Source organism: Bolinopsis microptera, chromosome 7 (assembly GCF_026151205.1).
Source record: "Bolinopsis microptera isolate Bmic1 chromosome 7, MBARI_Bmic_1.0, whole genome shotgun sequence".
Taxonomy (NCBI): Eukaryota; Metazoa; Ctenophora; class Tentaculata; order Lobata; family Bolinopsidae; genus Bolinopsis; species Bolinopsis microptera.
This window is the reverse complement of record NC_087078.1, coordinates 16,280,782-16,301,820: the sequence shown is the minus strand read 5'-3', so window position 1 is coordinate 16,301,820 and position 21,039 is coordinate 16,280,782. Positions and strand designations below refer to the sequence as shown.

At 37.6% G+C, this 21,039-nt stretch overlaps 2 protein-coding genes across 2 annotated transcripts in view; both read right to left on the bottom strand.

Annotated features, from left to right (window-relative positions):
• Nucleotides 1-4,939, bottom strand: part of LOC134818330 (ATP-binding cassette sub-family E member 1-like) — a 38,370-nt gene extending 33,431 nt beyond the window's left edge. The window contains exon 1 of the mRNA XM_063827839.1: nucleotides 4,929-4,939. The gene's annotated coding sequence lies outside the window, so the exon portion shown is untranslated. The remainder of the gene's footprint in view (nucleotides 1-4,928) is intronic.
• On the bottom strand, nucleotides 1,544-18,160 carry LOC134818332 (uncharacterized). Its single transcript, XM_063827840.1, has 10 exons — nucleotides 18,043-18,160; nucleotides 17,645-17,749; nucleotides 17,344-17,475; nucleotides 17,004-17,088; nucleotides 16,490-16,610; nucleotides 16,084-16,198; nucleotides 15,500-15,632; nucleotides 15,216-15,355; nucleotides 14,620-14,927; nucleotides 1,544-1,988 (listed from the first exon to the last, which is right to left on the bottom strand). The coding sequence occupies exons 1-10, from the start codon at nucleotides 18,156-18,158 to the stop codon at nucleotides 1,960-1,962; spliced, it is 1,284 nt and encodes a 427-aa protein (XP_063683910.1). The 5' UTR covers nucleotides 18,159-18,160; the 3' UTR covers nucleotides 1,544-1,959.
• Nucleotides 18,161-21,039: the final 2,879 nt, after the last annotated feature.

The window sequence follows — 21,039 nt, the reverse complement described above, 5'->3', positions numbered from 1 at the left end:
ATGTGCTTTCGTGCCAGTATTGCGGGCACGCTTGTTTCACAAAAAGCAGGCGCACGCCACTTGCACTGCAAGTGCAAGCGCTCTGGATAGAGCAAGCTCTCAATTTTAACTTTGCGGATTTCTCTCCTCTGATCGGCCGAATTATATTGCACGTGCAGCGTGGTCAATATTGTTCATTCTTAATGGACTAGCCCGGCGCGCGCTACTTCGTAGCACTTGCCTAAAAAAGAAAGCAGCGCGCGCCTATTTCGAAGAAATTTATAAGAGTAACATCCATCAAGGTCATATCAATGCAAAATGTGCCGAGCGCGTGCTTGGTGCTTAATGTTGCGCGCGAGCTCAAATCGGCTGTTAAAAATACGACTTCTAGCAAGTCCGCTACTTGCTAAGCGTTGTTGACATACGTTGCATGCCACTTTTCGCGCGCGAAGCGCGCTCCGCCGAAAAAATAATATCTTGGATACGAAACATGTATCAAAGGCGTTGGAGGACTTCGCCAATTCGACGCGCCGCGCAAACTACCATTCGAATTCTTACATCGCATCGAGGGATCGAGTAACGAGTTGCTCTGTTAATTCGCAGAGCAACGATCTGGGCAGTATCGAGATAGCCCGACCACTGGTCTGCGGACCACTGTCCGCGGACCACTGTCTACCAGATCATATTACTGTATAATAACAGTATCCCCTGAATCAAGCAACAGGTGTTTGTGAATAGTTGATTGGTTACCAGATCATATGAATGGTATACTATGTATGGTATCTTGGATGCAATTAGTTACGACTAGCATAATTAATTGTAGCGTAGTAAATTACTGGATCAAACTATTGATTACGATTCAAATGTGGTCTCTCGGATATAATTAGTTACGAATAATATTGATTGCTCAATGAAATAAATGATTACGATTAAAATGTGGTATATAAGTCGTTCGTTTTTGGTGAAGTATTATCAGTTGCCATCATCAACAACAACAACTATTCCAATTCCAATTCGCGTGCGATGATGTGAACCCTGCTTGATTCAGGGGATGATGTGAACCCTGCTTGATTCAGGGGATACTGTTATTATACAGTAATATGATCTGGTAGACAGTGGTCCGCGGACAGTGGTCCGCAGACAGTGGTCCGCGGACAGTGGTCCGCGGACCAGTGGTCGGGCTATCTCGATACTGCCACGATCTGAAGGGTCTACATCGTCATTCGTCAATCAAGCCTAGCCAGGCGGTAAGGTTTTTTGGGTTACTGCGTCACCAAGATGTAACCCAACCCTCACCAGGTCGCGCGAAAATCCAACTCCGTAATTAGCGCGGGGGTCTACTACCTCGTCACACAGTGCTGAAACGTATATTTACATATATAAGTAACAGAAAAGCCACGCAATTAAGGAGTTTGGGAATTGAGCCGCGACCTGGTGAGGGGCAGCCCCTCAGATCGACATTATGCCTGCTGGTCTCATCAGTAGGCATTATATATTTAATTTTCAGCACCGGTCGGCTGATTTATACTCAGTAACTTTGTATTAGTGTTTCATATTCCTTTTTGTTTGAAAATGAATAAAGGCTTTTATCACAGTTAAACTGAATAATTTAAAAATATCAGTTGGGGATAATGTCACTGGTATCATGTCGGAATTTTGCTGCTTATCATCAATGACTATCACTGCACGGTGCTGTGTTACATCTGATTCCTTTACACGCTGGACGACAAGACTTGTAAACATGACATCGTTCTCTGGATTTGCCACACTATATTATAGAGTACGGTAGCCATCTGATGGAACGTTCGTCCAGTTTCCTTCAATCATGTGTTTCAAGATCACAACCTCGATAGTCAAATTGTTTGTGGCAGTCAGGAATGTGGTTAACATGTCTTGATTTCTTTCCACAGCCCAAACTGGAGATTAAGTGAACAGGGGAGCCGGCTTACTAAATTGAAACCACCAAATTTCTATAGTTATTTATTTCCGGCTTCTTCTCTTCTTTTTCCCTGCACAAAATATCGGTTCAGATGGTTGATTAAGTTAATAAAGTTGTTGAAATATTGAGCATAAAAACGAGAATTTGGCCGTAGTTAAACCACGCACGATCTATTTTCCCTACAATGAGGAGGAACTTCGGTGTAATTAATTAACGCATGGCCGACGCTTCCTAAACAAATAATTAAAGGGGAGTGGTCTATTGCGAAGGAGCAGACTTTTGTCCTCAACGTATCCCCATTTTTTCACTTCATATATCCAAACCCGATTACTTATTCCCTACGATATTATTTCCCTCGGCAATTATAGTAGGGAAAAAGATTTGGCATTCTTGAAGTTTGAATATACTAATAAGTAAAGATCTTACGCTGAAAAGCAGATTTTATGTATACATATTTGACCAAAACCCATAATCATGGGTAGAGTGTACCGCTGCCAGTGTCTCTCTTTTCCAAACAAAAGGAAATGATATAAATTTGAGGAACAGTCCGCTAATGCAAATTGATACCGAGAATGAAATCGGTCGCTCGCTTTTTCAAATCAATAAGCTTTATTACAATTCGTGAGCCGTGATCGAATGGAAAAAGCGAGCGACCGATTTCATTCTCGGTATCAATTTGCATTAGCGGACTGTTCCTCAAATTTATATCATTTCCTTTTGTTTGGAAAAGAGAGACACTGGCAGCGGTACACTCTACCCATGATTATGGGTTTTGGTCAAATATCATCTCTTTTTGATTATAATGTCAGGATAATTTACACAGCTAGTCGAAACTTCATTAACAAGGAGGTAATTTCGACGATTTCGAAATTCTGCCTTTGAAAACGTTTCCTTGTGTTTAGTTAGGTATATCTGTCGATAACCGACTGAATATGGCACTTTTTACTCATTCAAGTTGGCATTAAATTCATATATAATGCCATTTAAATATCGTGGAAAGCAGAATATATTCGAAATCACGAATGAGCAAAATTCTCACCTTTCGCACGTGCAAACTTTGAGCGGACGTTGCGTGCGCATACAATATTGAATCACCGTAAATTTTTGCATAGTGGTATTTAATATATAGTTTGATAAGCATGCAAAGTTTCAGAAGATTTCAAAAAGAACTTGGATCACAACGGGACTCCAAAGTTGATAAAAATCGTGAAAATCAAAATTTTTAGTGATTTTAGCTATTTTAAATCAATTTGGGCGTGTCCCCACGTGTGCAACTTTTCGATTTTTAACTTTAAAACTAGCCTATAACACAATTTACACCTTTAAGAAGCAAAATTGAGCTCCACAACCCAAGGGATGGCCCAACACCAGAGAATACTAATTCACAACTTTTGTATTTTTATAAAATTATTCTTCAAAAAAGCACTAACTTCAATAGCAAATATCTTTATGAAGGAGTAAGGTAGGAAACTTTTCCGGTAGATTTTCAGAATGCTTAAACAATTATCTAAGGTGAAAATGTCCTCAGATTTTGAATATAATTACTCCTTAATGGTGTAAAATCGATTTGAAAAGTTGTTATTTTGTCAAAAATCAAGTTTTAAAAACACTTAAATTGATGACGTCATCAAGTGATGATGATGATGATAAATTATTTTTCAATATAAAGTAAACTAAATTATAAACGATTATCTTTAAAACCTGTGGTTCGAAATGACTGTATCTTTTATACTTTTGAATCTACGGACACTTAAATGTAGGCTACAATTGACTGCAAAAAGCGTCTATACATATTATCACAGTGCTGGCAAGCACGACCGTTGCATTTATTGTGGGTATACTATGTACCCCATTTACTATTATACCCCCTTTACTATTATACCCCCTTTACTATTATACCATCTTTGGTACACGTTACAAGCCTCTTTCGTGCACGCGAAGCGTGCACTCTGTCCGGAGGCGGGAGTTTTTCAGACATTAAGACTCATCGGAAGTCGTTCAGCAGATTTATTTTAGTTCAAAACATTCTAATTTGATGTCAAAGATGACAGGAATAAAAAATAGTTATGTTGAGATTTTTAAGAAATTTGCATAAAATACTCGCCAGCACTGTTATACGAAATTCGGTAAAAAACCCAAAATCGCCATATTCAGGTGCCTTAAAAACCATGTTAAAATTGAGTTAGAGATCTGAAATTTTTCAGGGCGTTTAGACGTTGACCAAATCGACTGCAAAAAAAGTTTGAGGTTTCAGGAACATCGGGAAGTGGGTTTTCTAGAACCCCTGTTTTATGACAGATTGTCGTGATATATCACAGTGCTGGCAAGCACGACCGGTGCATTTATTGTGGGTATACTATGTACCCCCTTTACTATTATACCCCCTTTAGTTTTACTATTATACCCCCTTTGGTACACGTTACAAGCCTCTTTCGTGCACGCGAAGCGTGCACTCCGGCCGGAGGCGGCGGCCGAAGGCCGCCGCCTCCGGCAGAAGTTTTTCAGGCATTAAGACTCATCGGAAGTCGTTCAGCAGATTTATTTTTAGTTCAAAACATTCTAATTTGATGTCAAAGATGACAGGAATAAAAAATAGTTATGTTGAGATTTTTAAGAAATTTGCATAAAATACTCGCCAGCACTGTTATACGAAATTCGGTAAAAAACCCAAAATCGCCATATATTCAGGTGCCTTAAAAACCATGTTAAAATCGAGTTAGAGATCTGAAATTTTTCAAGGCGTCTAGACGTTGACCAAATCGACTGCAAAAAAAGTTTGAGGTTTCAGGAACATCGGGAAGTGGGTTTTCTAGAACCCCTGTTTTACGACAGATTGTCGTGATATCTATACATATATATACATATATATATATATTCAGGGATAGACGCTTTGCCAGTCAATTGTAGCCTGTATTTAATTGTCCATAGATTCAAAAGTATAAAAGATACAGCCATTTCCGACCACAGGTCTTGAAAATAATTGTTTACACTTTAGTTTACATTGTATAAACAAATTATTTGACGTCATGAACACCCCTTGATGACGTCATCAAGTTAACCGTTTTTAAAACTTGATTTTTGACAAAGTAATAACTTTTAAAAATGATTTTACACCATTAAAAAGTAATTGTATTCAAAATCTGAGGAAATTATTACCTTAGATAATTGTTCAAGCATTCTGAAAATCTACCGGAAAGTTTTTCTAGCTTGCTCCTTCATAAAGATATTCGTCATTGAAGTTTGTGCTTTTTTGAAGAATTATTTTATAAAAACGTCAATTTTGCGATTTAGTATTCTCTGGTGTTGGGCCATGCCTTGGGTTGTGGAGCTCAGTTCTGCTTCCTATAGGTATAAATTGTGCATTAGGCTAGTTTTAAAGTTAAAAATCGAAAAGTTGCACACGTGGGGACACGCCCAAATTGATAGAAAATTGCTAAAATCACTGAAAATTGCTGTTTTCGTCATTTTCTGTCAACTTTAGAGTGCCGTTGTGATTACAGTTCTTCTTGAAATACTTTGAAACTTTGCATGCTTATCAAGCTATATATAAAACAATTACATGCAGAAAGTTACGGCGATTCAATATTGGATGCGCACGAAACGTCCGCTCAAAGTTTGCACGTGCGAAAGGTGAGAATTTTGCTCATTCGTGATTTCCAACAAATTCTGCTTTGCCACGACAGTTTAATGTCATTTTAAATGAATTTAATGCCAACTTGAATGAGTATTAAGTGGCATATTCAGTCAGTGATCGACCGATATGCTTACCTAAACACAAGGAAATGTTTTTAAAGGAAAAATTTCGAAATTGTTGAAACTTCCTCCTTATTAATGAAGATATCAGTTTATATTTCGACTTTATAAATAAAGTACCCTGACATTATATTTATAATCAAAAAGAGATGATATTTGACCAAAACCCATAATCATGGGTAGAGTGGACCGCTGCCAGTGTCTCTCTTTCCCAAACAAAAGGAAATGATATTAATTTGATTGACCGTTCTCAAATGCAAAATGATACCGAAAATGAAATTTGATGTCAAAGATGACAGGAATAAAAAATAGTTATGTTGAGATTTTTAAGAAATTTGCATAAAATACTCGCCAGCACTGTTATACGAAATTCGGTAAAAAACCCAAAATCGCCATATTCAGGTGCCTTAAAAACCATGTTAAAATTGAGTTAGAGATCTGAAATTTTTCAGGGCGTTTAGACGTTGACCAAATCGACTGCAAAAAAAGTTTGAGGTTTCAGGAACATCGGGAAGTGGGTTTTCTAGAACCCCTGTTTTATGACAGATTGTCGTGATATATCACAGTGCTGGCAAGCACGACCGGTGCATTTATTGTGGGTATACTATGTACCCCCTTTACTATTATACCCCCTTTAGTTTTACTATTATACCCCCTTTGGTACACGTTACAAGCCTCTTTCGTGCACGCGAAGCGTGCACTCCGGCCGGAGGCGGCGGCCGAAGGCCGCCGCCTCCGGCAGAAGTTTTTCAGGCATTAAGACTCATCGGAAGTCGTTCAGCAGATTTATTTTTAGTTCAAAACATTCTAATTTGATGTCAAAGATGACAGGAATAAAAAATAGTTATGTTGAGATTTTTAAGAAATTTGCATAAAATACTCGCCAGCACTGTTATACGAAATTCGGTAAAAAACCCAAAATCGCCATATATTCAGGTGCCTTAAAAACCATGTTAAAATCGAGTTAGAGATCTGAAATTTTTCAAGGCGTCTAGACGTTGACCAAATCGACTGCAAAAAAAGTTTGAGGTTTCAGGAACATCGGGAAGTGGGTTTTCTAGAACCCCTGTTTTACGACAGATTGTCGTGATATCTATACATATATATACATATATATATATATTCAGGGATAGACGCTTTGCCAGTCAATTGTAGCCTGTATTTAATTGTCCATAGATTCAAAAGTATAAAAGATACAGCCATTTCCGACCACAGGTCTTGAAAATAATTGTTTACACTTTAGTTTACATTGTATAAACAAATTATTTGACGTCATGAACACCCCTTGATGACGTCATCAAGTTAACCGTTTTTAAAACTTGATTTTTGACAAAGTAATAACTTTTAAAAATGATTTTACACCATTAAAAAGTAATTGTATTCAAAATCTGAGGAAATTATTACCTTAGATAATTGTTCAAGCATTCTGAAAATCTACCGGAAAGTTTTTCTAGCTTGCTCCTTCATAAAGATATTCGTCATTGAAGTTTGTGCTTTTTTGAAGAATTATTTTATAAAAACGTCAATTTTGCGATTTAGTATTCTCTGGTGTTGGGCCATGCCTTGGGTTGTGGAGCTCAGTTCTGCTTCCTATAGGTATAAATTGTGCATTAGGCTAGTTTTAAAGTTAAAAATCGAAAAGTTGCACACGTGGGGACACGCCCAAATTGATAGAAAATTGCTAAAATCACTGAAAATTGCTGTTTTCGTCATTTTCTGTCAACTTTAGAGTGCCGTTGTGATTACAGTTCTTCTTGAAATACTTTGAAACTTTGCATGCTTATCAAGCTATATATAAAACAATTACATGCAGAAAGTTACGGCGATTCAATATTGGATGCGCACGCAACGTCCGCTCAAAGTTTGCACGTGCGAAAGGTGAGAATTTTGCTCATTCGTGATTTCCAACAAATTCTGCTTTGCCACGACAGTTTAATGTCATTTTAAATGAATTTAATGCCAACTTGAATGAGTATTAAGTGGCATATTCAGTCAGTGATCGACCGATATGCTTACCTAAACACAAGGAAATGTTTTTAAAGGAAAAATTTCGAAATTGTTGAAACTTCCTCCTTATTAATGAAGATATCAGTTTATATTTCGACTTTATAAAGTACCCTGACATTATATTTATAATCAAAAAGAGATGATATTTGACCAAAACCCATAATCATGGGTAGAGTGGACCGCTGCCAGTGTCTCTCTTTCCCAAACAAAAGGAAATGATATTAATTTGATTGACCGTTCTCAAATGCAAAATGATACCGAAAATGAAATCGGTCGCTCGCTTTTCCCATTCATTTACAATTGTAATAGATTAAGAAGAACTACCCAAAGGCAGCTGTACTCGGCAATAAAGATTCAATAAACTTCAGCTAATTCAATAAGTAATAAATACCACCCTTACCCCGAAATACTAGGTATCGACCCGAACGCAACCCAAAGAGATTTTTACAGCATCTGATTGATGTACCTAATCAATCGAAACTTATTACAATTCGTAAGCCGTGAATGAATGGGAAAAGCGAGCGACCGATTTCATTTTCGGTATCATTTTGCATTTGAGAACGGTCAATCAAATTAATATCATTTCCTTTTGTTTGGGAAAGAGAGACACTGGCAGCGGTCCACTCTACCCATGATTATGGGTTTTGGTCAAATACATATATACATATTCAGGGATAGACGCTTTGCCAGCCAATTGTAGCCTGTATTTAATTGTCCATAGATTCAAAAGTATAAAAGATACAGCCATTTCCGACCACAGGTCTTGAAAATAATTGTTTACACTTTAGTTTACATTGTACAAACAAATTATTTGACGTCATGAACACCCTTTGATGACGTCATCAAGTTAACCGTTTTAAAAACTTGATTTTTGACAAAGTAATAACTTTTAAAAATGATTTTACACCATTAAAAAGTAATTGTATTCAAAATCTGAGGAAATTTTCATCTTAGATAATCGTTCAAGCATTCTGAAAATCTACCGGAAAGTTTTTCTAGCTTGCTCCTTCATAAAGATATTCGTCATTGAAGTTTGTGCTTTTTTGAAGAATTATTTTATAAAAACGTCAATTTTGCGATTTAGTATTCTCTGGTGTTGGGCCATGCCTTGGGATGTGGAGCTCAGTTCTGCTTCCTATAGGTATAAATTGTGCATTAGGCTAGTTTTAAAGTTGAAAATAGAAAAGTTGCACACGTGGGGACACGCCCAAATTGATAGAAAATCGCTAAAATCACTGAAAATTGCTGTTTTCGTCATTTTCTGTCAACTTTAGAGTGCCGTTGTGATTACAATTCTTCTTGAAATACTTTGAAACTTTGCATGCTTATCAAACTATATATAAAACAATTACATGCAAAAATTTACGGCGGTTCAATATTGGATGCGCACGCAACGTCCGCTCAAAGTTTGCACGCGCGAAAGGTGAGAATTTTGCTCATTCGTGATTTCCAACAAATTCTGCTTTGCCACGACAGTTTAATGTCATTATGTATGAATTTAATGCCAACTTGAATGAGTATTAAGTGGCATATTCAGTCAGTGATCGACCGATATGCTTACCTAAACACAAGGAAATGTTTTTCAAGGAAAAATTTCGAAATCGTTGAAACTTCCTCCTTATTAATGAAGATATCAGTTTATATTTCGACTTTATAAAGTACCCTGACATTATAATCAAAAATAGATGATATTTGACCAAAACCCATAATCATGGGTAGAGTGGACCGCTGCCAGTGTCTCTCTTTCCCAAACAAAAGGAAATGATATTAATTTGATTGACCGTTCTCAAATGCAAAATGATACCGAGAATGAAATCGGTCGCTCGCTTTTCCCATTCATTTACAATTGTAATAGACTATGAAAAACTACCCAAAGGCAGCTGTACTCGGCAATAAAGATTCAATAAACTTCAGCAGTAGTAACTACCACCCTTACCCCGAAATACTAGGTATCGACCCGAACGCAACCAAAGAGATTTTTACAGCATCTGATTGATGTAATCAATCGAAACTTATTACAATTCGAAAGCCGTGAATGAATGGGAAAAGCGAGCGACCGATTTCATTCTCGGTATCATTTTGCATTTGAGAACGGTCAATCAAATTAATATCATTTCCTTTTGTTTGGGAAAGAGAGACACTGGCAGCGGTCCACTCTACCCATGATTATGGGTTTTGGTCAAATTATTATATATATATGTCTCAAATATATATACATCAGTGAATACAGTTACCTGGACTTCCGTGCTGTGAATCTACAATCAGAAAGCAACAGTCAAATCACACTGACTTCTTTAGATTCCGCCAGATCTTCTACCAGTAGAGTGATCCAGAAGTTCATCCTGTCCTTGTCATATCAGTGTTTTGTCTACGTTCATGTTTGTGCACCAGTCTGTAAACTTTGTTAATACACTCTCCACACTCATCGCAACAAAGTCTCCCCCAAAATATGTACCACAGACCTACTAACACTTCCGATAGGTTTATTGCTGCTTTGTCTAATGCTGGAAGGAAAAACATCCGTATACAACAGCAGTACTTCTACCTTATGAAAAGCAAGCAACAATCAACAATACCAAAAGGTATCTTTGAACAGTGTCAATTTCAGTGTAGTGTCAGAGACCCTGTTTTAGAGAAGTTAACCGCCAGTATGATGATATTCACAGCTAGCAGAATCTTGGATATCTTAATCCTCTACTACCACAACTGGTCAAACAGACTAAGAGAGAACTACTACAAACTGGAAAATGAGTTTAAAACTGCTGTGCCAACAAACCATTTTGAGAGAGGTATGGCTACTGTCCAACACAAGATCCGCCAACAGAAACTGGAATCTGAGAAAACACACGATTCTAAGTTAAATAGAGACAAGGTGAATGGAACAGAGGTATACATCAAAAACAGCTATACTTCATTACCAGAACAACCAGAAGTACCCAGGATATCTCTAACCAAAACGAGAACTCGTAGGCGCAAGGAGAAAAAATCAAAAGTCACTAAACCTAGAAAAAGAAAATCTGTCCATAAACACAGGAGGGATGGGATAAAATCAAGACCACTTAACAGAAACAATGTCAGCCAAGCTGCATTAGACAAAACTGTCATTAATCTCTCGTCCAAAACAGTTACAAATGCTCATAAGTTTGTCTTCCACCTTGGAGAATCATTTGCAGTTACTCCTTCTAAAACGAACAGAGATAAACTAGTAGAAGATGTAAACTCCTGGGCAAACTCACTTAGAATGAGTTTCGTCCTCAGTAGAGTTGTAATCCCCACCCAAAATGTAGAAGAACATGAGAAAACCCTTGACCAGAAGGTAAAGCAAATGGAGAAAGTTCTAGGAATAAAAACCTCAAAGAAGAAGAATTTCTCTAACAGTGGTAATCATGCATTAGAACTGTTCATCAGCAATGTCAAGAAACAGATATCTAATCACCCTAGAAAACCAAAGCCAGCTCCTAGGAATGTAGACAAGGAGACTACAAAAGCAATCCAAGAGCTCAAAAGCTGGGATGATGCTGTAATTCGATTATTTGATAAAGGGACTGGGTTCTTTGTGTTAGACAAATCAGACTACATCAATAGAGTAGAAGCTGCTCTAAAAGATCAGAGCACTTTCAAACAAGTATCGGATCAACAACAACAGATCCACACAACCATCATCACCATTAAAGAGTGGGTTCTGAAATACTCAGCAGATGCTGACTGCCCTGGCATGACCCCAAACTTTATGGAATGGGTTACACCTAGTGAAGAGGAAAATGAACCTGGAGTAAACTACATGAACCTGAAAGCTCACAAACCAGAGAAAAACTACCCTGGGAGACTTATCAGCACTGGATGTAACTCTTACATCAAGAACCTCTCAATATTCACAGCAGAAGAACTAAAGAAGGTAACCCTGCCCCACTGCCTCATGGATTCTAATGATCTACTTATGAAGATGAAAGAACTCAATGAGTCAGGAAGATTGACTGGGAAGACCATCTACCACGTTACATTTGATATTGTAAACATGTTCCCCAGCATTTCAAAGGAGATTGGACTACCAGCCTGTAGAACCTTACTAGACCAAAGAAGTACTAAACTTTTCTCCACAGACTGCGTTATGGAAGCTTTGGAGATAACCCTGGATAACAACATCACTGTTTTCAATGGCAACATGTATGTACAGACAAGTGGAACTGCGATGGGTCCAAATAATGCTTGCCAGTATGCAGACTCAGCTCTCAGCCCCTTGGACAGTAAGATCGTGGAGAGCCAAGAAATCACAACCCCTGAGTTCTATGGCAGATACCGTGACGACATATACATCACCTGGACTGAGTCACTGGAGAAGCTAGACCAGTTCCTGCTTTGGCTCAATCAATACCATCCAAACCTCAAGTTTACAATGTCGACACCTTCTACAGAGGGGACTGAATTTCTAGACCTGTTTATTTACTCGAAAAATTGCAAGCTAGAAACTAGGACGTACTGCAAACCTAGTGATGCCCATAGCTATTTACTCCCACAATCCTGCCACCCTACACACATAGCAGAGAATATTCCATATGGAGTAGCACATCGAGTGTTCAAAAACTGTTCAGAGGAAGAAGAGTATTTGAAATGTAAAATTGAATTTAGTGAATATCTAGAAGATAGGAATTACAATAAAGATCTTATCCATAAATCCTTTGAGAAAGTTGAGTTACTTAAACGGGATGATCTGATTTCAAAAAACCTTACAAGCTCTAATAGTAAGAAGAGTGAAAGATGTTTTCCTTTAGTTTGTGATTTTGACCCTAACTTACCTCCAATTGGTAAAATAGTTAACAAGAATAAATTTATCCTTGGCCTAGACCCCCTTTTAAAGTCTGTGATCCAGCCTAGTAAAGTATTTGTTTCATATAGTGGTAATAAAACTATCAAAGAAACTTTAGTTCCGAGTAAACTTTCAGAAGATCGTAAGTATCATGAAGATAGTAATGTTATAGCTTTAAACTCTAACACTGAAAATGTGGCTCTGCCTACTAGTATAGAAGAGGGGGGATGTTATCATTGTAACTCCAGATGTAAAGCCTGTAGAATGTATATTTGTGAATCAAAAACAGCTCAGAGCTACCACTCGGGGTACACTGTTAACATCATTGGACAACTAGACTGCAACACAGTAGGGGTGTGCTATCTAGTAAGGGATAAAGTCTGCAGACGTGCTTCAGTAGGAAGCACAGTTAACAATTTTAAGACCAGATGGCAGAACCACAAATCACATATTAGGAAAGCGGTTAGGAGTTGTGAAATTTCTTGTCATTTTAACGATAACCAGTTCCATAATCTTACTAAAGAGCCCTTAAAAACGTTTGACAATGAGTTATCCGATCAGATAGAGGTTATTATTTTTGAAAAGCTAGATTTTATAAAATGTTTAACCTTAGAAGATAGAAGTAGGGTTGCTAAAGAAAGAGAATCATTTTGGCAAAACCAGCTTATGACCCTCAGTGATTTTGGAGGACTTAATAAACGTAGTGCTCTTAATGAAATAAAAAATTGACCTTTATATGATATGCTTTAATATTAATCTTTCCACAGACACTTGCATTTTGATGTTTACTTTCACCTCTGCATCTTTTGTTTATATCTTATGATTGAATGAGACTTACTCACAAATTTCCCATCTCAGTATTGATCTATTTTTGTCATGTTTTTAATTTACTTCATAGAACAGTTATTTTAATAAACTTGCTTTCAGAATGAGACATGTAAAGATTACACAATCGATAGCTTAATGTGAATTTCGTGTTTTACTGTTTCACTGAATGTCTCAAATATATATATATATCTTCACGACAATCTGCTGTAAAACAGGGGTTCCAGAAAACCCACTTCCCGATACTCCTGAAACATGAATTTTTTTTCACTGTCGATTTGGACAAGGTCTAGACGCCCTGCAAAGTTTCAGATCTCTAACTCAATTTTAACATGGTTTTTAAGGCACCTGAATATGGCGATTTTGGGTTTTTTACCTAATTTCGTATAACATGCTGGCGCGAATTTTGCGAAAATTTCTTAAAAACCTCCATATAACTATTTCTTATTCCTGTCATCTTTAACATTGAATTAGAATGTTTTGAACTTAAATGTACCTGCTGAACTACTTTCGAAAGAGTTTTAATGCCTGGAAAACAATAAAGGGGATATAATAGTATAGGGGGTAAATAGTATTGTGAATATAAGGGCGACGGTAATGCTTGCCAGCATTGTGATATATTATTATTATTGGATCGAGGACGTTCTATTATATATATATCGTGTATAAAAGGGTAGTTCAAAAATCAACTGATTTACTTATTTTTGCCAAAGCCCCCCCCCCCTCCCCACTCTCCGTTATCAGTTGTATTCACATAGCCATGTGTCTACGGGTACTGCGGTCGCGCGCTACTGCAGTCTGCAAGCGAGAGGGCTCTGGTTAGAGTAATCGGTTGTACGCAATGCTATTGTGTTATTAAAACTAAAAAAGTGCTGGAGTAATATGCTATCAACCCCAAATATTGTTGCCGATTTAAGCATGGAGGTTTGAGAATTTAGCGAACCCTAATATCGTGCCATGAACAAGATTATTTGATGAATTATATCACACACATGAATCAAAGTTTTCTATCTCTAGCTCTCGAAGCTCGAGACTGACAGTTTTATATGGTAGATGAAGGCCAAGGTAATGTAGTTTTACATAGAACGCAATTTATCTTACACCCATGTTGAACAGGGACAAAAGAATTTCGCGGTTATTTTGGCCAAAAATCGCGATACCGCGAATTACATTTCGCGGTATATTAAACTATACATAAAATTTTTCGCAAATAATGGGAAAAATCGCGATTCCGTACATGCCGCGATTTCCTTTTGTCCCTGATGTTGAATATTTGATGGTCCTAGTAAAGTGTAACTGTAACTTAACATACTTTTAACTATATCAACAGAGTTGAAGTAAAGGTGAAGTCGGTAACGGTTAACTTCAGCCTTCTCCACCAAGAGTGGCCGGGAGAAGGGTCGGGGAGGAAGAAAAATCGACTCAAAATTTCTCTTCGCCGGCTTCATGATCTGTCTGATCTCCTTTTCCTCATCCTCTCTGCTGAGCCGAAGGAAGTTGTGGATGTGAACACACGTCCTCACAACTAAGGAAGTCATCTCCTTTCTCGTATGGAGAACATCAAAAACTCTGAAATTTCGGGCCAAGTGCCCAAAACCACACTCGACCACCTTTCTCGCACTGCAAATAACAAGGTTTGGTTTAGAGGTAAGCAATTATATTCCATAGTCGTATTAAGTTAATAAGTGCTACCTATAACAACCTAATTGCCAAACATCAGCACTGCATTATGTAGAATGTTAAACGGTGGAGATGTTTATTTTCATTTCACAAGGGCAAAAAAAATGGCAATGAAATGAGATTATAAATCTTATTAGCAATTAATAAAAAGTTGAAAAACAACAAAATTACTTTTGTAAAAGCGGCAATTCACTCGATAATTGTATATCATAATATATTATACATTACCTGGATAAGCGGTAGTTGGTATTATCCATTAGATCCTTGTCCTTCATCCCGTTCCTAACCCTGAATGGCTTCATCATGTGGGGCTGAAGCCCGAAAGCGTCGTCCCCGACGAAGAAGTAGTTGACCAATCCACAAGATCTCTGAAGTCAAACGACAAGTTTAAAAAAGCTTTCCTATCCTTTTACATCTTAAGTGTAAAAAAATGAACCACGTCTATCTCCACATATGATATACATTTGTATCGTTATTTGCTATAAAATTAATCATATTAACGGAAATCTGACCTTCTCGTCTCTAGGGAGGTAGTTTGGTGCAGGAATAAAGCTGTCAAGGTGGCCCTTGTTCAGAGCTGACCCAAGTCTGTCCTCTGCCCATACACTCCTTGAATCAGACGCCCCCACATTAAAATGTATGAACCTGCGAAAATAAAGTTTCATCGATCCAAATCAGTCAAATAAATACCCAAATTCGAAAGATTTAAAAAAAGGTATCGAATTTGAATGCCTAAGCAGAATATATACAGCTGATCAGAATGAGGATATTTGGCAAACCTTTTCTCACAATGGAGGAAATTATCAACAGCAAAATCAACCACATAAAGTTTGTGGAACAGTCAAAAAGATTAGAAAAGAAGGATCTCTTTGGGTAACCTTCTAGGATTTAATATCAGGAAATAACCTAATTCCATAAAAAAAACATGATTGAGAGGGAGTGGGAACCTGACACGAAGACACATTCATAACCCGTAAGTCAAAAGATCACGTGATATTAAACTCCAAATATTTTAGACATTCCTCCAACATATTGGGACATTTGTTCAATATTTAGGGGTTTCACTTTATTAATAAGAATCTGAAACTTCACGTACCTGTACTTTGCGTCGACAACAGCAAGGAGGATGATAGACTCATCCTTGTAATTGTGGAGGAGGCAACCACTTCTTGGGTGCTTCACTACTTTCACTTGCTTCCCGTCCACCGCTCCTACGGTGTGTTTTATTAGCTTAGAATGATGAGTCAATATTTTAATCAGAATGTAAGACCCGAAGACCGTCGAATAACAAAGCACAGTAAGTACAAGTACATAATTTCATTAAATATTGTACAGCACAAACTTTCATATTCTCGTAATATACTCTATAGTATAGTTAGTATTATTCAGATTCACCAACTTCTAAAGTAGCATTCCCATCTTAATCACCCCTTCTAAAGTCGCTTTGTTCATATGGCGAAAAGCCGATAAGAAAACTATTTTTTAGTGTTGTAATTATATACCTAGACAGTGGGGCAACCTCCATCTACTATCGAACTCGTCAGCTATTTTAAGCCAGTCTTCGAGACTTTTCGGGCGGCAATCAGCCTCTACACTCAAAAGATCACACAGAGCCTGACAAACCTGTAACACAAATATTTTATGAAGTTTTACCAAGACATAAAGCTAAAGGGTGAATGTTAACTTCGGCAGAATTTGGTTACCGTGTCAGAAGGAGATCGTTCAAAATCTACAAAGGCTATTTAAAACAACATCATTACACGGGTACTTTTACCATCACGGTAACCAACTTTAAAGTTAATATAGGCCTAAGTTATCCAACAAAGTGCATTGCATGGTATATTAACATAAGACCTGCAAGATCTTATATCTGGCATGAAATCAAGATTAGTGAAACTCGCAAAATTTAATTTGAAAAGCATTCTTTAAACGAAAACAACACCTTAGTCCTTATTACAGAAAGCTAGTAGTGTAATTTTGAAGCGTATCATAATTCCAATAAAAACACAACTAAACCTGTTTAACAACAAAATCCAAGTGTTGCGAGCTAATTGACCACCAAATGGCCAGAACTGTGAAACTTGAACCGCTTCGGAGGTAGCTGAAATTATTGAGTTTTACAAAATCTTAAAGGGAAATAATGTGCCCAGAACACATCATTAGGAGTCGTTCATATATTACGTTATCAGCCGAGGGGAAGGGGTTTTCAAATGATTACGCCAGTGTAATTTTGACACAATTTCTATGTGTGAAACTGATGGATTGTTCATCTCTCATGTATAAAGTAATTCAACGCTTCCTCTGAGAAATCATAAAACAAATATCATGAGTTTTAAAAGTTTAAAAATATTCTTACTTCAATGTACAGGCCAACTTAGCTTCTGGAGACATCCCTGGAGGCATCTCTTCTTTCGATGTAGACAAGAGTTTTGGAGTAAGTTTCATAGAGAGTGTTTTGAACTCTAATTTGTTCATGCCGAAAAATTTCCTGAAAAAAAAACGCTAAGCACCAAGTTACATTTGATTTTATGAGAAACAAAATCTTCATTTTACTGAGACGACTTGCCAAGGAACAAGAACTTTGGGTTGGGTCTTTATAAGCCAGAGATTTAAAAAAAAGCATACATCTTTGATTGATCTAAACTCTATTTTCTTACCGATACTCAAAGTTATTTCCATGTTGTAGCAACATCCTGGCTTCGATGACAAGTCCGTTTATTTTTAGGTAAGGATCTATTTTTAGATAGCGGGATTTCGGGGAGCTGAAAAAGAAAATTATCAGTTTGACGAAAAACCCATCATAGTTGCACAGAGAAGAAGCTAATAGTATTCTTTGAAATTAAGTTTTTATTGCATCAAATAACATCAATATCAAGTGCCAACTGAAGATACAGCCGAGTAATATGTAAAAACAGCTATGCAACTTCCTATTTGCACATTGGGGTTGTATTGTATATACAGCCAAATATAATAATAGAGGCAAGAAAGTTTGTGACTTAAGTCAAAAATTTAAGAAAACACAGTTTTGGTACAGATACCACATTTCTAAACTTACTTGAGAGCCAGTCTGTAGATCATTTTTGTTAGTACTCTTTGCTGCGTTCTTAGGGCGACATAGGACAGGAATCTCGCAACAATCCTTGATTTTTTTTCTCTTTTCTTTGTAGCCATATTTTACTTTTTTAAATTGTTGTCATCAGGGGTGTAGGAATGATTTTCTTCATGGGGGGGCCAAATTCTAAATATTTTTTGGCGCTTCGCGCCAAAGCCTGAATTTCGAGGGTAAGGACAAAAGGAAATTGCAACATGTGCAGTATCGCGATTTTTCACGTTTGCCGCGACAAGTCGTGATTTTTCAGATCCTGGCCTCACGACAAATCGCGATTTTTTCAGTTCTCCGCGTCAAATTGCGCATTTTCCTTTAAATCTGAGGACCAAATTCGCTTATTTTTCTTCAAATCTGTTGGCCAAATATCACGTTTTCTATAATTAATATATGAAACCAATCAGTATTACATCCACAACCTTCCGAATGTAGGTACGGACTTCAAAAAACCGAAAAATATATTTTCGGCTCAGAATTATCAGGGTAGCATGAAACATGAACAAAAGTAGTTTCCCGAAAAACTTTGAAAAATTTTCGGTACGAGTCATTCTCGATACGTACCTCTGAAAGCAAAGCTCCCGCTTCCGAGCTCGTATTGCGAAGGGGAGGCCTGCCTTCCGAGATCGCATCACAAAGGGGAACCCTCGAGTCCAAAATCGTATATCGAAGGGTAGGTGCGGACTTCGAAAACCGAAAAAAATATTTTCGGCTCAGAATGATCAGGGTAGCATGAAACATGAACAAAAGTAGTTTTCAAGAAAACTGTTTAAAATTTTGACTTAGAAAATTTTCGGTCCGAGTCATTCACGATAAGTACCTCTGAAAGCAGAGCTCCCGCTTCCGAGCTCGTATTACGAAGGGGAGGCCTGCCTTCCAAGATCGCATCACAAAGGGGAACGAGTCCAAAATCGTATATCGAACTTCGAAAAAAATATTTTTGGCTCATAATGATCAGGGTAGCATGAAACATGAACAAAAGTAGTTTTCAAGAAAACTTTTTTAAATTTTGACTTAGAAAATTTTTGGTCAGAGTCATTCACGATAAGTACCTCTGAAAGCAGAGCTCCCGCTTCCGAGCTCGTATTGCGAAGGGGAACTCTCGAGTCCAAAATCGTATATCGAACTTCGAAAACCGAAAAAAAATATTTTTGGCTCATAATGATCAGGGTAGCATGAAACATGAACAAAAGTAGTTTTCAAGAAAACTTTTTTAAATTTTGACTTAGAAAATTTTCGGTCCGAGTCATTCACGATAAGTACCTCTGAAAGCAGAGCTCCCGCTTCCGAGCTCGTATTACGAAGGGGAGGCCTGCCTTCCAAGATCGCATCACAAAGGGGAACGAGTCCAAAATCGTATATCGAACTTCGAAAAAAATATTTTTGGCTCATAATGATCAGGGTAGCATGAAACATGAACAAAAGTAGTTTTCAAGAAAACTTTTTTTAATTTTGACTTAGAAAATTTTTGGTCAGAGTCATTCACGATAAGTACCTCTGAAAGCAGAGCTCCCGCTTCCGAGCTCGTATTGCGAAGGGGAACCCTCGAGTCCAAAATCGTATATCGAACTTCGAAAACCGAAAAAAAATATTTTTGGCTCATAATGATCAGGGTAGCATGAAACATGAACAAAAGTAGTTTTCAAGAAAACTTTGAAAATTTTTGACTTAGAAAAATTTTGACTTGAAAATTTTCGGGGAAAATTTGTAGAAGCCTAAATTAAAAAGTTGGCCCTTTTTGGCCCCTTGCCCAGATTTCATAGGGGGGCGATGGCCCCCCCTGCCCCCCCGCTTCCTACACCCCTGGTCGTCATTAAGAGAAAAATACCGGAGAAATATAATTTGAATTTGAAATTGAATTAATTATCAACTAAATGAATTAATTATCACAGATCAGATCTTTCATGATTCGTATTTTGACCAAGTTGCAAAAGCCAGGGATAGTGTTTTAGACGAGATTTGTAGTGAAATCAACAAGACAATGTGCGAGGAAATTCAATCTTGCGATTTGATGAACAAGAGATGAGAGATCACTAACGAAAGAGAAACCATGCAAATGGTTGGAAACTTTTTGTTGTATATTGGACCAGTTCAGTATCCCCTGGCCAAGGAAGGCAATACCTCTTGCAGAAGAAATTGACAAGCTGAAAAGTGAGAAGATTTCAGATCAGAGTACTATCACCGATCTTCAGAATACATATATGCTACATGAAGAGGTCTCATCCTAGTCGTTGGAGTGGCCTGCATCACACACATCTCTTTTACGGTGTATCATGTTCCTCCATTTCACTCGTTTTAGAGCTAACTGTTTTACTGCATCTCTGCTGATATTATCAACACCTGTAAAGTCAGCTGCATTCTCGAGTACACAGGCCATCCAGCCTTTGTGGGGTCGTCCTCTTAGTCTCTTTCCATAGTTTGGTTTCCAATCCAGTAGAAAATTGGGAAACCGTGTCTCTGGCATTGTGACAACGTGTCCGTACCACCTTAGGCTAGCTGAACCGATGAAAGTTTCAATAGACTTAATTCCAGCACGCCTGAGAATTTCTTCATTGGAGACATGAAAGAACCACTTTATCGTCAAGATTCTTCTCAGATGGAAGACCTCGAACCGTTTCATCTGCTTCTTTGTAATTGTTGTGTTTCACACTTCAGCTCCATATAACAGAATAGTAATAACAGCAGCCTTGTAGATACGGATCTTCGTGGGCGTTCTTATAGTTTTTCAAAATATTCGATATTTTAGGAGTTATAGGCATTTTAAGCAAGAAACTACCCATTTTTCGTCCTTTTTGTACACTTGCAGTGCACAGAAGGCCCACGCCACATACAGCTCGACCTGCTGAACGATGAATTTGCATTATTCATATACTTGAAGGCGACTTTTGGTACCAAAATTATCAAAATCGGAGAAAACAAATTCGGTGCCAACTCATGGCGCTTATTCAT

Bases quoted from the DNA above. Each gene is read 5' to 3' on its own strand.
- LOC134818332 (XM_063827840.1), bottom strand. From the start codon at position 18,158: ATGGCTACAAAGAAAAGAGAAAAAAAATCAAGGATTGTTGCGAGATTC. The intron at 16,199-16,489 runs GTATATAATTAC...AACACACCGTAG, and splicing joins GAGGTTGCCCCACTGTCTAG to GAGCGGTGGACGGGAAGCAA. The intron at 15,356-15,499 runs GTCAGATTTCCG...GTTTGACTTCAG, and splicing joins ACCTCCCTAGAGACGAGAAG to AGATCTTGTGGATTGGTCAA.